This window comes from Phodopus roborovskii, unplaced genomic scaffold, assembly GCF_943737965.1.
Source record: "Phodopus roborovskii unplaced genomic scaffold, PHOROB, whole genome shotgun sequence".
In the NCBI taxonomy this organism is placed as follows: Eukaryota; Metazoa; Chordata; class Mammalia; order Rodentia; family Cricetidae; genus Phodopus; species Phodopus roborovskii.
In genome coordinates, this window is record NW_026125295.1 from 13,439,226 (window position 1) to 13,455,496 (window position 16,271).

General features: G+C 51.8%; 1 protein-coding gene across 10 annotated transcripts; it reads right to left on the reverse strand.

The window, feature by feature from the left end:
• Positions 1-4,277: 4,277 nt before the first annotated feature.
• Positions 4,278-16,096, reverse strand: Usp19 (ubiquitin specific peptidase 19). Of its 10 annotated transcripts, none has more exons than XM_051204205.1 (27): positions 15,971-16,096; positions 14,306-14,565; positions 14,044-14,076; positions 13,775-13,903; positions 13,554-13,687; positions 13,171-13,473; positions 12,790-13,006; positions 12,505-12,661; positions 12,336-12,407; positions 12,106-12,221; positions 11,798-12,012; positions 11,302-11,497; positions 11,090-11,223; positions 10,826-10,984; positions 10,634-10,744; positions 10,041-10,151; positions 9,854-9,955; positions 8,562-8,702; positions 8,355-8,473; positions 7,990-8,127; positions 7,583-7,896; positions 7,370-7,480; positions 7,064-7,280; positions 6,832-6,984; positions 6,579-6,739; positions 6,320-6,498; positions 4,278-4,754 (listed from the first exon to the last, which is right to left on the reverse strand). In XM_051204205.1, the coding sequence occupies exons 2-27, from the start codon at positions 14,427-14,429 to the stop codon at positions 4,638-4,640; spliced, it is 3,963 nt and encodes a 1,320-aa protein (XP_051060162.1). In that variant the 5' UTR covers positions 14,430-14,565; positions 15,971-16,096; the 3' UTR covers positions 4,278-4,637. The 10 variants fall into 10 exon arrangements, with proteins under 10 accessions (XP_051060162.1, XP_051060149.1, XP_051060157.1 ...); XM_051204192.1 differs by having other exon boundaries at positions 11,798-12,018; XM_051204200.1 differs by having other exon boundaries at positions 13,171-13,476.
• Between the last annotated feature and the right edge of the window lie 175 nt (positions 16,097-16,271).

The window sequence follows — 16,271 nt, forward strand, 5'->3', positions numbered from 1 at the left end:
AGATGATAAAATGAATTCCTTTAATTTCCTGGTCCAGATCTCTGCAGAAAATGTGTAAAATGGCCTATTTGGGACCACACAAACCTAGCATTTTTTAGGTGCCTACTGGGAGGGGAAGGGAAAGAAAGACCAGGCTAGACTTCATAAGGTCTGTGATTTCTTTAAATCTCATGCCAACAAGACCTACCAACATGCCACAGGCAGCACTGATTGAATCAAGTGGGTTGCCAAAACAAACAATCGTGTAGAAGTTCTTAGGGATAGAGAGGGGGAGTTGGGAAGTGGGATACATTGTTGCTGGGAAAGGCTTTAATACCAGAGGCAGAGGCAGGTGGATTCCACGTGAGTTCAAAGCCAACCAGAGCTACACAGTGAAACTGTCTCAAAAAATAAGAAAACGAAGATACATTGTTTACATATATGAAATTGTCAAGGAATACATAAAAGATAATCTGGGGGCTGGAGAGATGTCTCAGCAGTTAAGAGCAGTCATTGCTCTGCCAAAAGACCTGGGTTCAATTCCTAGCACCCTCATTCATAGCTAGCTGTTAAACTATCCATATCTCCGGTTGCAGGAGATCTAATACTTCCTCTGGCCTCCACAGGCACCACATAGGCAAGCAAGTGGTAGACATACACACATACAGGCAAAATACATACATACATACATATATATATATATATATATATATATATATATATATAATACATTTTAAATGGAAAAAACACTAAAAATAAAAGATTAATTTTGGAAAAAAAAAAAAGAAATCTTGTGCCAGGTCTGGTAGCCTGCACCTATAATCCAAGCTTCCCCCTGAAAACTGAGGCAAGGATAGTAACTTAGAGGCTAACCTGGGCAACAAAAAGAGACCCATCTCAAAACATAAAGGGTCAGTGAGTGGCTCAGCAAACTGACTTCAAAATCCCCAAATTCCACATAGTGACATTAGAGAACTGACTCAGAGTACAGAATACACACACACTTAAATTTTTAATTGAATTAATAGCACTTAGTGGTCTTGCTTCTGCAAGATCAAGGTTTGGTTCCCAGATCACAACTACCTGCAACTCCAATACCAGGATACCTAACTCCCTCTTCTGGCCTTCTCTGGCACTGCGCATGTGGTTGGTGCCCATGATACATACAAACACACATACAGTAAAAATAAATCAGCATTTGTGGAAACACAGGCACCTGCACTCAGGCTGAAGTAGGTGACGTCTCTGAGTTCAAGGCCAGTCTGATCTTTAATAAATTAAAATTTTACAGTCTAGTGCCACACTTACCTGTTTCAGAGAAGGTAAAAATCACGCACACAGGCAAACAAACCATAACCCACAAGCATATAGGTTATAGCTATAGTGCTTGCAATCTTTCAGTCTTCTAACTTCCAAGGCTTGCTGAGACAAAACACAAGTTTTTCTTCATGTAAAAAGTGAGAAAGCCAGCTGCTGTTAGTAGAATGGTGAAGAAATTCCCAAATTCAGACCTGGAGCTCAGCCTTGATGTTCTGGATCAAGGGCTGGGCAGGAGTCTGACAAGGCTGTAATCTGTTTTGTGCTGGCACCTCACCAATGACCAAGTTTCATGTCTGAGTTTACACTGAGTCTCACATAATGATCACCTTGCCAGATTCTCACCAGAGTCAAGTGTTAAACCGTTGTCCAGATCCAATCCTGTGTCTTGAGGCCACCCTCTTACCCCAGAGTCCATTCATGTGGCAGGCCAAGTTTGGAAGTTGAATAAATGATGCAGGACAGTGGTATCAGACAGGCACCAGCACTGTGACAAGTCTGCAGCTGCAGAAACCCAGCCAACACAAAAGTGTCTACAATAAGTAGAGCCATACAGACCACCTTGCCGGGAATGGTACATATCTGTTATCCTAGCATTTAAGAAGCCAAGGCAGAATTGTCATGAGATTGAGGCCAGCCTCAACTGTGTAGCAGGATCCTGTCTTAAAACAAAAAACTACCTGTCACTCACTGCCCATGTTTCCTCAATACCCGATGCTACCCTAAGTAGCATTACAACTCTGTGGCCACCATCACTAAGCTGTGCAGGTGGCAATGGCCTCCTGAACAGGGTCATGACATCCCATGGGTTCAATAGCTCAGTGTAACAGCATGAGACAGTAACTCCACCAGTGCCACATCGCAAGTGATAGGTGACAAACAGACCTCAGGAACCATGACTTACACAAAACAGAAATGAGGAGCAGTTATATGGCTCTAGCCTAAATGGTACCCTTCCTGTCAGTGGACCTCATCCAAGAAGATAACCAGGTAGAAAAGCTATGCAGCAGCCAGCAAAGCCTGTCATAGCATGGGGGCAGTCAGGTGCATAAACAAGTCTAAATAGTATAGACTAAGAGCACACAGGTATCAGAGGGCACAGACTGGCAGTGTCAGGGGCTCAACAGTAACAGTGCTGCACACATTACAGACCCAACACAATCCTGTTACACCAACCAGGTCCTCCAGCTGACACCAACAGTTCAGCATTTCCATTTCTCCAAGATCTCTCACCCAGCCAGCAGCTCTACAAAGCCAACACCACGTGGCCTTTTTATACTGGGTCCCTACTGGGAAAAGCCAATTATGGCCATGTGATTAGGATTCTCCAGGAGCTCACTACTACTCCTAACTCCCAGCTCTAAGGGGAGAACTAGTGAGACCTGCATGCCAAGCTTCATGTAATTGGCTCTGTGGGCTTGAGGATGCTGCTGGCTCCATTCACCCCTTGGTCTCATCTTTCTGCTTCTGGCTTCTCTAGGTCTAAGTGCATGCAGGGATGGGGATGGGAGGTGGTCATGCAGGTGCCCAAGGACAGACAGGGTCAGATTCCCTGGAGTTTTAGGCAGTTGTGAGCTGCCTAACATGTGGCTATTGGGAATCAAACTCAGGTGGCTCAGAAAGTCTGGCAAGCAAGCACGGAGCCATCTCCCCCGCCTTGCTCCCGAATACCTGCTTCCTACTTTTGCTCCCCACCATCCTCTAAAGAGGCCCTCTCAAGTAATTGGAGGTTACAGAGGGACAGTATGATCCAGACAGAAGCGGGGTTTCTTGTGTTTGTACAGGAGTTGGGGACTTGGCTCAGTGGTAGAGCAATTTACTACACAAGGGCGCAGAGACCTTGAAGCCAGGCATGCCTGCTGACCTATAGATGAGTATCCTTGAGCAATTGCCAAAATGCCAAAAGACATGGTCTGAGAGCCAAGAACCCCTTCAAAGTAGAAAGACAAGTAAAATTGTGTCTGGTCCTCTGCTTGCTTATCCTCTTTTCCAAGCAGGATGTTCATCTTTTCTCTCAAGGGATGAAGGTGTTTTTAAACTGAAGAACCTAGAGAAGAAATGAATAAGAGATTCCCTGGGGGAGGGGGGGTTCTCCTTCCCTGCAAGCAGTCTCTAACTTGCTGTTTATTTATCCTCAGCCTGCTCCAGGGTTTGTATCTTCTCCCCTATCTCCCAGACACAGTTTCTCTATGTAATAGCCCTGGCTGTCCTGAACTGGCTCTGTAGACCAGGCTAGTCTTGAACTCAGAGATCTGCCTTGCCTCTGCCTCCTAAGTGCTAGAATTAAGGGCATGCGCCACCATTGCCTGAATGGGTTTGCATCTTTGGACCCATGTTATCAGATCTAGGGTTTCATGGTACTCCTCTCTCCTTGGATGCCCTACTATCTTAACTAATTACAGCCACTTCAACATGGGAGCCAGAATGAATAGGATGCCAGGTAGCAGGCAGCCTCCAGGGAGATGATACCACAGGGGTGTGTGTGTGTGTGTGTGGACACTTCATCATTGTGATGGCTAACACTGTCAACCTGACACAATCTAGGATCGGCTAGGAGACTAGCCCTAAGTGTGGGCAGCACCATTTACCCCCCGGCTAGGGTCTGAATAAAAAGGAAGGTGAACTGAGCTGTCAGCATTCATTGCTCCCTGCTTCCTTACAGCAGAGGCAATGAAACCAACCGCATCGTCCTTTTTCTACCATGACGACTGCACCCTCAAACTAAGAGCTTCCTTTTTCTACCATGACGACTGCACCCTCAAACTATGAGCTGCATTAAACTTTCTTTCTTAAGTTGCTTTTGGCAGACAGTTTGTCATAGCAACAATTAAAGTTCTACAATGACCCAGAAAAAATGAGCTGTGACCCTATCTCCCCTCAGATCAGAGAACTTCAGGATCTTTAATATAAACACACACACATATACCAGATAATGGGGGGGGGGGGGGAGAGCCACAGCATATTGTGGACAAGTCACTAAGTCTGCTTATTTATTATTTATTTTTAAAATATATTTAAACAGCAGCAATCACTTCCAAAATGCAAAAAAATTACAATTTTTAGAATAAAATTATAATGTTTATAATGCAGGTCAGAAAGAATCAAAGGTACAACTCAGAAACACGCAGCACTGAAGGCAGCTGAAAAAGCCAAGGCCCACTAATCTGGGGACCAAGTTGACATGAGGTCACAATCTGTGAGGTTCCCACACCCAAATCATGCCTCCCAACTTCCCATCGGTGGAACCAGTGTCCTCCGAGTGACAGAAGGAAAAGTGGCAAAGAGATGGCCTTCTGAAGGGGATTCCCCCAAACCTAGTCCCTCCATCAGCCAGGGACCTGCTAATCGACCTCCTCCATGTTGCTGTACGTGGGGGCTGGGCGGTCCACAGGGGGGGCGAAGCGCTCAGGGGCTGTCCTCGTGGGGGCCACCTCGGGGGCCTGGCCAGGGCCTAGTCCCTGCAACAGAATACGAGGACAGGGGTTGGGGGTTGCCCAGCATACTGCCTGGCATCCCGGGGGTGCTGGCTCAGAGCCCTGGCACCCAAGGGAGGGCCCCTAGGCAAGCGCAGACAGCAGCGGCGTTTAGACAGAGAGACGAGATCGGGCCTGAATACTCACTTTATTAACACTTTAAATACAGGAAATAGTTCCAGCAGGGCCAAGCCCTAGGACAAGGGTCAGAGAAACAGGAGGAACAGACATCTGGATGGACACATACCCTAGGATACTCTGCCCCTCTGCCCCTGCAGAGGCTGCAGTCCCCACAGATACATACACTGAGACCCAGAGCCCAGAGTTGTTCCCCACCACAAAGGTAGGCATGGCCTGGTGAGCAGGCAGGTAGGCCAGCTCACAAGAGGTGCCTGCAGGTGAGCTCATCTCCAGCGACTCTGAGATACCAGAGGATAGAATACGTTGAGCACAAGGGCCACCAAAGCCGCCACGGTACCCAGGACAAAGTATCGCAGACAGCCCTCCTCTGGTGTGGTAGGGCCACGTGGCGGGGGCCCCACCCAGTCTTGGGGCCCCCAAGGACCCAGAGGCCCAGGCCCTTCGGGCACCATCTCCTCCTCGGCCTCGAGCTCCTGCCAAATCCGGGAAGCCTATGGTATGTGGAAAGGGCCATCAGCACCCAGAGGATGGGGAGGCCCCAGTTTCCCTGAGACCCCTAGCCAAGACAGTCACAACAAGGTGACTGGGCCTAAGCCCCCACGTTCCAGATCAAGTAGCAGGGAAGTAGGCGGGAGCATTAGGTGTGAGACTCCTGACAGTCTTTGACTTCCTCCAGACAGCATTCAATCCACATTTAGCTTTCCACATTTAGTGGAGTTACCTGGTCAGATTTTTGTCCAGACCTCCCACAGAAGGGACCAGCTCACAGAGGGTAAGTAGCCAACCCGTGGCACTCTGCCCAGGATTTCCCATGTCCAGAATCCTGACCATTGTATGGTGTCTCTTGAGCCTGACAGAGGTCTCAAGGGAGCACAGGTGACAGAAAGAGGTTGATGGTCTAGAGCATGATGAAGTGGCCGTGCTCATGGCCCTATGGAACACCGTCAGCAAATGAGACAGAAGTCTGAAGGTTCAGTGGGGGCAGCTGTCACCACACAAAGTGTGACAGCCACTGGAGGTGATAGCCATCTCTGACAAAGGTATCTATCTTAAGCGCACAGCACAAGACGAGGGTGATCGCAGAGGGCCTCCAGGCTGGCTCATGGGGAATGTGGAGGAGAGCCGGGAGAAGTCAGGGTTAGTGTGCTTACAGTACCGTGCCTGATGGGGTTCAGGGCCGTTTTCTGACCTGTAATTTTGTGCACACCGTTGACAGCATATTTCTATATGTCACCTTTGACTGTGTCCCTAGGGTATCTTATCTTCCAGGATGCCCCGGGGTGAGGCCCGAATATCAAGGGACCCACCTCTAAATTCTGGAGGCTCCAAGTGTTTCTAACTAGAGGAAAGAAAGCTATATTTTTCAGCCCTGTCCCCAAACTACCTGTAAGGCCTCCCCCGTGCCTCACCTGGCTGGCAGCAGCTTCAGCTGCAGGGCCTAGGTCTGGGTGGTGTTCAGAGTGACCTGCCCTGGGGGGTCTCTCCACAGGAGAGTTCCGCCGACGGTAGAAGAGCACATAGGCATAACGTGTCACGACCTGGCTCTCGTCTACTGTTGTCACTGTGCTGTCATCAAACAAGCGCCAGCCTATAGCAGGGTGGGAAGAGTATGAACACAGCCTGTACGACCACCCCACCACCTACCCTACTGGCTGTGTGTGCCCTCACCCACGTCACTGCGCTGGCTACTGCGATCGTTGGGCAGGCGTGCACAGGCGGTATAGTGGCCACCAATCATGCCTCCGTAATGGTTGATGACAGCGTACAGGTCATAGCTAGGCAACTGCTCCTCTTTCTGGCCAATACAGAACTTGCTCAAATCCAGGTTCCTGTAGTCCCAGTCAGAGAAGGGTGAGGCAGTTAGTATGCCCCATGATCCCCATTCCCTGTCCACAGTCACCAGGGATCACTCATTGCTCACCGAACAGGAAACTCCACCAAGTCATTGATCTTGTCACGCCAAATAAAACTACGGAAGGAGAAGCGCTTTAGCTGCACAATGAGTACATTTGGTAGGCGCCATAGCAACAGCTGTTTGGAAGCCTCACGATGCTGCTTGCACTGTGGGCAGTACCTGGTAGGGGACAGAATAAGTCAGAACCACAAGTTTCCCTCCACCCTGCCCCTCTACCTGCTTGCGGCCCCGTCCTCACCAGGCCTCCTCAGGTGCTAGCACTTCAGGCCGAGTAAAGAGGTTGAGGCACTGGTCCAGGGTAAAGTGGCCAGCACGGGCAGCCTCACCGGCAGAGCCTGGATCTTCGGCACACTCCAGCTCCTTGGAGGCTACTAACACAAACTCCTGTAGGCGCTCATTGTTCCGCCACACCAGAGCCAGGCTACAATCATCACCTAGCTCCAGTGGAGTTTCCCCTGTAGATGAGAAGAGACAGGGGTTATGCCAGCTGTGCACAGCAGCCAACCCAAGCTACCCTACAACTTCCACCCACAGCATCAGATACCTTTGTCTTCAAGCCTTTGCTCTCGGTTTGATGCATCAATTTTATAGATGAAAAACTGGGGTGTGTGGGTATTGAGGGCTTCACTTGAGTGTTGGTACCCAGGCACAGCAGCTAAGACAAAGCATGATAATCAATGCTTATCTGTCCACTATGGCCTAAACAATCTTCCCCAACTTTTTATTGCAGCACCCAAAGCATTTCAGCAGATCTTACCTTCAGGCCGGGACACCCTCTCACTAGCAAGCAACGAACAACCTTCAATAGGCCCACTGGCCAGCGTCTCAGAAGAAATTCCACTGGTGCCAGGTACAGGGCACCGATCAGGAGGTGCCCACACACGGGGAGCCCCTGTGTCCCCCTCAGCCACAGGAGAAACCAACTGGAACTCAGAAGGCTGAATGGGTTCTCTCTCACTATCTCCAGCCTCCAGGGAGCTAGTTGAAAGCAATGTGGTACAGCCAGGGCTCTGCGATTCCAAGGCCATACGGCCAGGCTGAAAGGGCGGCTGGAATACACTCACGGAGTATCTGGCGGACAACAAGGCAAAGAAGAATTCTGATCTGCTGGGCCAACACCTGCGTACCTCTGCTCTCCATCTACACTAGTACCCGAGCTCTTACCGGGCATAGCCTTCTAGCAGCTGAGCAAGACGGGAGTAAGTGAGGCGTGAGGCAGGAACACTGACCAGGAAGGGGTAGCCAATGTTCTCAGGGCGGCAGAGGCCTTTGTGGTCAGGCCAATGGGTTTTCTGGCAGAACCTGGAGGGAAGGAGAAGGTGAGACTAGGGCTTTACCCCTAAGTGTTATAACTGTATGTCGGGGCTTGTCTGGAGCTCTGGGGGCTAGGTATGCCAGCCCTGCCTCCCCCAAGGTCTAATAAAATGGACAAGTGGGTGGAGGGCTTAAGGTGTGCGCCTCTGTGTGGAGAGGACAGGGTGGCAAGTGGCAGGTGGAGAACGGGAGGGGGAGGCCATGGGGTTCCTCACTGGTTGCAGTAGCCCACGCGATAGCAACGGGTACACCGCTTCAGTTTTTCATCCTCTGACTGCTGCTTCCGCTGGCAGGCTGCACACTTGGAGATAGGGATGCTGGGTACCTGGGGGCGCTAGGGTGGGTCATCTGGCTCAGCAAAGCCAGGCAGGAATGACCAGTCCCCACCAGGGCCCTGCGGCATCAGGGTGGCCCCCACTCACCTGCTGCACCTCTAGCACCACCACCCGCTCCTTAGCCAATTCTGGGGATAGCAGCTCAAAGCAGAGGAGCACGTCAGTTGGGGACACTGAGTCCAGTGAGTGGGAGGGCAAGAAAACACGGTGGAAACGATTCTTAATCACCTAGCGATAAAGCACACACAGACACAGATGCCATGAGATAAGTCTTTCCCCTAGGCCTACTTCACAGCACCAAGAAGGGCTCGGTCCTGCAATGGAGTCTACTGGGATGGGGAAGAACAGAACCTATGGCCTACAAGAGAAATATGCTTGCCCAGGGGCAGAGAGACAGTGCCCGAGCAAGAGTCAACTCCACTGACCCTCCATACTGAGGGCCTCTACTCATTTAACAAGTCCTTGCTAAGACTACAAGGTGTTATCAGGGAAGGTTCACATTCCAAGAGCCTCTTCTATACTCAACTCAGATGGGAACTGCTGAATTAAAAGGCAAAGAACTTTCAGATAAGACTAGCATGCAGATCTGAGATGAGAGAAAACTCAGCAGAGAAAGCATGGAAAAAATAAGCTGGGCAGTGGTGGTGCATGCCTTTAAACCCAGCACTTGGGAAACAGCGGCAGGAGGGTCTAAGTCCAGGCCAGCCTGATCTACAGAGCTAATTCCAGGACAGGCTCCAAGGCTACTGAGAAACCCAGTCTTGAAACCCCCTCAAAAAGAGAGAGAGAGAATGAATGCCAGAGAGAGAGAGAGAGAATGCCAGATAGTCCTGGCAAGCTCAAGTTCTGCCAACGCTCCTTATCCAGAGGGAAAGACAGACACGACCCACACTTACAGGGGGAATGAACTAATGGTGGCTGAGAACTCAGGGAGCCTATGTTATACAGACCAATGCCTGGTTTCAAAAAAGACTCAAATAAAAACACACAATCTTAAGCTTCTGTATTTGTATTTGTGTACATATGTTTCGATGCCATTGATGATACATGTCTGTCTGTGCTTTAATACATATGTGGGCTGGGCTGGAGAAATTGTTCAGCAGTTAAGGCTGCTCTTCAGGAAGATCGGGGTGAGGGTGGAGACCGTGTCCATTCCCAGCACTTACTTGGCAGCTCACAACAACCCATGATTCCAGTTCCAAGGGATCCAACATCATACCTCTTGGCCTCAATGGGCACCAGGCACATAACATGATACACATACATACGCACAAGGAGGTGAAACACTCATAAAATAAAACATTAAAACACACACATACACACACCAAAAAAACACCTTATGTGGCCACACATGCAGAAAACTTGATAAAGAGATATACCTCTGCCAGTCGAAGGTTCTCAGGCTTCACATGGACACTCTGAGAGAGGGAATCCAAAACTTCACTTGCGCTGGAGTTCTCCTTGCTAACACTCACCAAAAACTTTGGCAACAAAGGTAAAGTCAGTGTAGGGAAATGAGGAATCATGTTTTTCTACGACATTGGGGGGGGGGAGCCCATTACGCACCTTGATGGGCTTGCTGTGGGGCTCCCGAGCAAAGTAGAAGATAGGGAGAACCTTTTGCTTTTGTGGCAAAGGCACCGGCAGATAAAGGAATGGGTCAAAAGTGATGGAGACCTGTGGATGCAAAGGTGACACTAGGGTGACACCAAGGATCAAAGATGCTCGTTCCTGGAGAGCCTAATGCAGGGCTCTCACAGCCAGTCAGCAAACCCTGAGTCTTAGAGCACAGGACCGGGCAAGGGGACCCACAGGGCCCACCAATGCCCTCTGGCACTGTTCCTGTTCTGCCAGCTTAGCCACTTCCCCAAGTTTCCCTTCATCACATCATGGATGCCTTTCCAAACTGACCCACAACTTCAGCACACCTTACTTATCTTTGAAACACCATACCCCTCCAGCCAAATACCCCTCTCCCGACTTCACTCCGCTAGGAAGCTCACGCTACCTGATTTCTTTAGACCACAGAAAATCCCAGGTCTCTCTGCCACCTTCCTTCCCAGTTTTGCCCAGCACTCCCTGAAAATGTACATGCTTCAACCGAATCTGACCAAATCAGCCTAATCCACTGGGGGCCTCTCTGGGGGGGGGCATCACACCTTGGCACACACAGGGCACACCAGCTTCGACTTGTACTGGCCCTGGAACAGGTCCACAATGAACGAGTCGTTCCTCATCTTGTGCCGCTGCCATGCTTCCTCAGCCACCAGCTGAGAAAAAACGGTGAGAACTGAGGACACCCAATATCTGAGACACACAAAACCCCGCCCTACAATGCCACCTTGACTGACCTCGTCAGGACGTCCGTCAGAGTCCACCGTCTCTGTGTAGGGCTTGTTTTGGATCCGATTTAGGTCCTCATGTAGCCCATCCAACAAGAAAGCCATGAACTCCTGGGCATCATGCTGTGCATAGCCTGTGAACTGGCTGGCCTTGCTTGCCACGATGGCCTGCATCGGGAGGCCAAAGTGTTAATGAGAAATCTTAGTACCCACTCACCAGGCCCCTCCCAACCCTCTCTACACAACACAAGAGTGGGAGTAACCACAAATCACCTTTAGCTTGGAGGGCTGAAAGGCTTGATGAGTGCCCTTCCACAGGGCCCGGAGCAGCACAGCAAAGCCAATGGCCAGTCGCCCACCAGTGCCCAATGGGTTGTTGTAGTTAATCTCAGCCTCAAAGGATCGGTCTACAACAGTCAAGCAAAGGTGTAAGAGGCAATGGTCCCCCTTCTGCCTGTGCCCCAGGCTCCTGGCCCTGACCTCACCGTGGAAGAAGTCACGAAGTTCCCGAGTGTTGGACAGAGACTGAATGACACTATTCATGAAGCAAGTGTTTCCCAAATTGACAAGGCCAGTAAAGCCTGGCAGACACACCTTCTTCTCTTCCTCTTCCTCCTCCTCCACACTATCTCCACTCACCGGACTGTGAGGCATTGGCGGCACCATACATGTGGGTTTGGGCTGTAAGAGCAAAGGAAATATGACAGCAACCCTAATGCTCTTCAGTCTATTATTATTAGCCACCACACACACACACACACACACACACACACACACACACCACCCCACCCCCGGTTTTTCGAGACAAGGGTTCCCTGTGTAGCTTTGGGACCTGTCCTGGAACTCGCTTTGTAGACCAAGCTGGTGTTGAACTCACAGAGAACCACCTGCCTCTGCCTCTCAAGTACTGGGATTAAAGGCATGCGCCGTCACCACCTGGCTCAGCCTCATTCTCGGCTCTTCCCTACCCAAGATTCTCACCGAGGCCAAGTGCGGTTCCGGCTTTGTAGCTACATGCTCCAAAGGGGTGCGGGCCACCACACCATCAAGCCCTGAGTCCTCAGATCGGGCCTTGGGTTTTTCCTTCTCCACAGCCCTGGCTTCCTCCTGGCCCGTGAGGGGGTGGGGGGCACCTCCTGGAGGGGTTGAATCCAAAGGGGTTGGACCTGTCGGCACGGCAACCTTTGCACCGCCCACTGCACCTTAAAAAGGGGGAATGAGAGGGCTGGTGGTTAGCAGCGTGTGTGACGGGGGTCCTGCTCAGCAAGGAAGGGAGCTCGTGTGCAGACCTCGTGCAGCTGGGGCCTCCAGTCCTCCCCAGCGCTGACTCTGCCGCTTCCGCAGGCAGACATCGATGCGAGAGGCCGTGAAACAGAACGTACACTGCTCTGGCTCAATCAGGTTCCTGTCGGGGAAGAGCTGAGTTCAGAGATGGCAAATGTAGCGGGTGTCATGCGAAAACAAGCCAGAGAAACGGAAACCCAGGAAAGAGGAGCAGTGATGGGGCTGCACCACCAACCTGAGCTTCACCTGCCAGCGGAAGATGGTGTGGGGCCCACAGCCCGGATGCAGCCTCAGGAAGTTTCCATCCCTGCAGAGGCAGAGCGGGGAGGAAAAATGACAAGAGAGGAAGCTGGCAGCACATCCCCATGTGAGGCACACTGTCTGTCCCAGCCCCAGACACACACCTGGTCTGGAAGATGAGTGTGAAGTCCTGCTCTCGGAAGAGGACTCGAGAGGTGTCCCTGCAGATCCCCTTCACATACACGTGCACCACCACTGAGTCCGGCCCCTTCTCATAGGAGTCATTCTTGACAAATGCCAGGTTCACCATGGACTCTGGTTCTATGTTGAGACCATGGCTCAGTGCCACCAACCCAAGACAAATTCCAGCCTGTTACTATACTCCTCCCTATCCACCCATCAACCCTGCAATCCAACCTGGGGGTCCACCCGGCCAATCCCCATTTTACCATCCACCAAAGTTGCAGGATCTGCTCCTACTGCCATCTCCTCTTTGATGTGGTCATCTGTCTCATGGTCTCTGTTCCGGACCATGACTGGGGAGACTGGGTCATTCCTGGGGGACCCTGTCTTCTCTCCTGTCAAAAGGGCTAAATTTTTCTCTGTGCCCAGGAGACTGGTTTGAGGGTTCAGTGGTGGTACATGGAGCTGCTCCTCAACCTCAACCTAACCATACACAAAAGGGAAGGGGGGGAGGAGGGAGGGGAGGGGGAGAAGAGGAGAGGAGAAAAAAAGGGCGAATTTTAGCCCTGGGTCTGGTAGGTGGCACCCACTCTAGTCCACAATCCTTCCCCAGTCTCCAAACACCCAAACAGGTACCTAACTCTCACCTGAGTGGCCGAGTCAGAAGACAGAAAGGGTGGAGCATCGCCCTGGGGGCCAGGGCCATCTCTGGACCCTTCCCCTTCTGGCCCTCTGCGGAGATGCACGGCCCTCTTGGCGCTGGGCCCTGCCTGTGCCCCAGGGCCAGCCCCTGAGCCTACCTCACCACGGCCCTGGGCCCGCTTCTGGTTCCGGGCTTCCTGTTTAGCTCTGCGGGGCTCAGAGCCTGGCTCCAGGGCAATGGGAGACAGCTCTTGCCCATTCTCCTGGCACCGCAACCCTGGCACCAGCTCTTGGCTCCCTAGAGGTTTCTTCTGCCAAAGATACAATAGTTAGGCCCTGTTAAATACAACAGGTATCCCCAACTCCCATACACTCAATTGGAACTTACCAGGAGAGAGGGCCAGGTGAGTAGAGGCACCTTCTTGGGTAGTGTCAACTGTAGAAGACCACCCTTACGAGCCTGCACTTTGGTGCAAGAACTTTGTATTTCAGCAAAAAAAACACCACCCCATTGCTGACCACCTGGAAAAAAGAGTATTAACAGTGATCTGAGGTGAGGGATACTAGAGAACTCAAAGGTAACACTGTACTCTGGGCAGATGAACACACCTGGAAGCCTCACCACACAGTCTGTATCTGTGAAAGCAGCATCTACTTCCTCCAGACATAGGGGACCTGCTCCTGCCCGCAGCTTAACAGTCACCTCATCTGTGGTCTGTCTCCAATCAAGCAACAATTCTATATGGAGAATGGCAAAGAGATCAGAAGAGTTGATGTTAATGCTAAGAGACAAATAAAAAAGCCAAACCCATGCTCCACATGAGAGCTAAATTCCCCCTTTCCTCAAGCAGCACTCCAAAGCTCCGCTCATTACTCACCCTCTTTGGTCTGCTCCTTTCGAGGAGTGGACACTGGCAACAAAAGGAAAAACAGACATTAATGAGGGGAGAGATTGCAGACCCCACCGTCTGGGTCTTAGCCAAGCTCCCCAGGTTTAAAGCCGAGGCTCTATCCAGCTTTTGAAGTGGCTTTTTCTCAGCATCAGTGCACGATTAAAGAGGGAAGAAATAGACCTCTAAACTGCATGTCCAGAGTCATGGGAAGAAGCAGCCATGAGAACGCTGGAAATGCCACTCCTACCTCTCCTGGGATCTCCATCTTTGCTTTCCTGGTTTGCTCGATCCTTCTGTTTCTTCTTACTAGTGGCCTCCTCCAATCCTGGGGGCCCTCTCCTTGGGCCTGTAGTACTGGCCCCACCAGACATCTTGAGCCGCTTGGTAGCCAGCCAGATTGCCCCAGGGTCGGCAACAGCGTCTGGGTCAGGGCTGCGGCGCTTTCTTCCTGGCCCAGCTATCTTGGCAACTCTTTGTAGCCAAATTCTTCAGCAAGGAACCAACAGCCTAATGAAAATAGACTACAAATCACTGCCAAAGCCAAACAAGTCTGCTCCCTGCCTATAAGCACGACTCAGCAACTGGGGACACTCTTGACCTAAAGGGTAACATCTTGTCACCATCTGAAGCAGCCATGCACACCGAGGCTACCCTATGAGGAAATAATTCAAGTAGCAGCAACTGCTTCAGGCCACACCTCCTGAGTGTCTACAAAAGACCCACAATGCTGGAAGCTGCACTGAGGAAGCGCTAGGTCAAGGCCCTCATGGCCTGGGCCCAGGCTCTCCCTCTGGACAGGAGCCACGGCTCCAACCCACAGGACTGGCACGCTGAGCAGAGCGCTCCCTTTCCTTCACTCTCATTGGCTGCTTAGTCACCACCACACAAGTAGAAGGTGAAGAAGGCAGGCAGGAGGCGGAGATCACCAAGTAGTAGCAGAAAGGCCAGACTATAGCTGAAAACGGACCCCAGGTTCTGCCACTGCCCACAAGCAGTCCTGGTACTAATCTGATGGCTAATCTGCTTCCTGCCAGCTCCCATTTTTATCATAAACCTGCTCCTGAAACTACTTGGTCTTTTTGCTTCCACCTAAAACGGGAATTTCTTCCCCCAACTCCAAAGACGAGTGGACTCGGGTGTTTAGACATGGTGATGGGCGTCCAGATTGATACTGAAACAGACATCACCCTATTTCCAGGGTCCTTCATTCATCAGTTTTGAGCCACAGAGGCCTAATCGGTTTCCCATCTGTGTGTGTTGATTCTGGCTCTCTCTATCCATAGTGAAGTTTTCAAAACCACACTAGAGTGAGAGTGGAGATGGACGTAGCCCTAGGACCCCTAGCAGCCTCAAGCCCGGCGTGCGCAGCGAGAAGAGATATGGCTAGTCTGTGATCCCTTGGGGGAGATGGGGTGATAAAAATATCCTTGTCCCGGCAGAGAGATGAGCTGAATCTAGTGACAGCCTGTCCAGGCCTGAGGGCAGAACTCCCTCTGCTTCCTCCTTACTCCTAGGCCCTATTTACAAGTCGAGTCCCTCCCCCATGCCGCCAGGACGTCAAGGCGGGAGAGGGACTATCCCGAAATCCCAGAAGGTCGGAAAGGCTGCGCAGAGTTAATGACCACAGACCAACGCCCCAAGCAGGCTGCTCTCTGACTCCAACCTCCGAAGCCCAGGCCTGCCACCACCTCCCCCAGGAAGCCACCCTCGCTCGCCGCCAGCCCTCTTAAAAACAGAGAGGCCGGCCACAGGGGTAGCATAACGGCTCGGTCGGCATCGGTGGGGCCCGCACAGCGCGGGGCTCGAGATGTCGAGGACGGCACGGCCCGTGACCTTGAACAGGCCGCCGCAGGCCAACGCCGCGGCCTTCCCGCTGCGGCCAAACCAGCGACTTGCGGCCCGCAGCACTCACCGAGCGACACCGCCGCCACCAGCCCTCTTCGGGCCCTGGCAACCCGCTCTCGATTCCGGTTCCGGCGTCGGGTCGGTTCCGGTTCCGGCGCGCCCCTCCCCCGTCCCGGCTCCGCCGCCGCCGCTTGTTTTGTTTCGACTTCTAGATAAGACTATGGGAGGCGGAGCTGCGAGCTGGTGACGCACTTCCGGCAAGAGTGGGGGCTGTAGTGAAGGGCCGCTCCGGGGAGGGCCGGAAAGGGAGAAGCGGGTTTCCGGTGCTTTGGCCTTTACTGGAATTCTACTGATGACAATGTGGAAGT

Coding starts and splice junctions, on each gene's coding strand:
- Usp19 (XM_051204147.1), bottom strand. CDS start 14,429: ATGTCTGGTGGGGCCAGTACTACAGGCCCAAGGAGAGGGCCCCCAGGA. Junction 10,152..10,633: donor TGTGCCCTGTGTGTGCCAAG/GTGTGATGCCCC, acceptor TTGCATCCACAG/GTCTCCATCACTTTTGACCC. Junction 7,281..7,369: donor GCAAAGGCTTGAAGACAAAG/GTATCTGATGCT, acceptor TCTCATCTACAG/GGGAAACTCCACTGGAGCTA.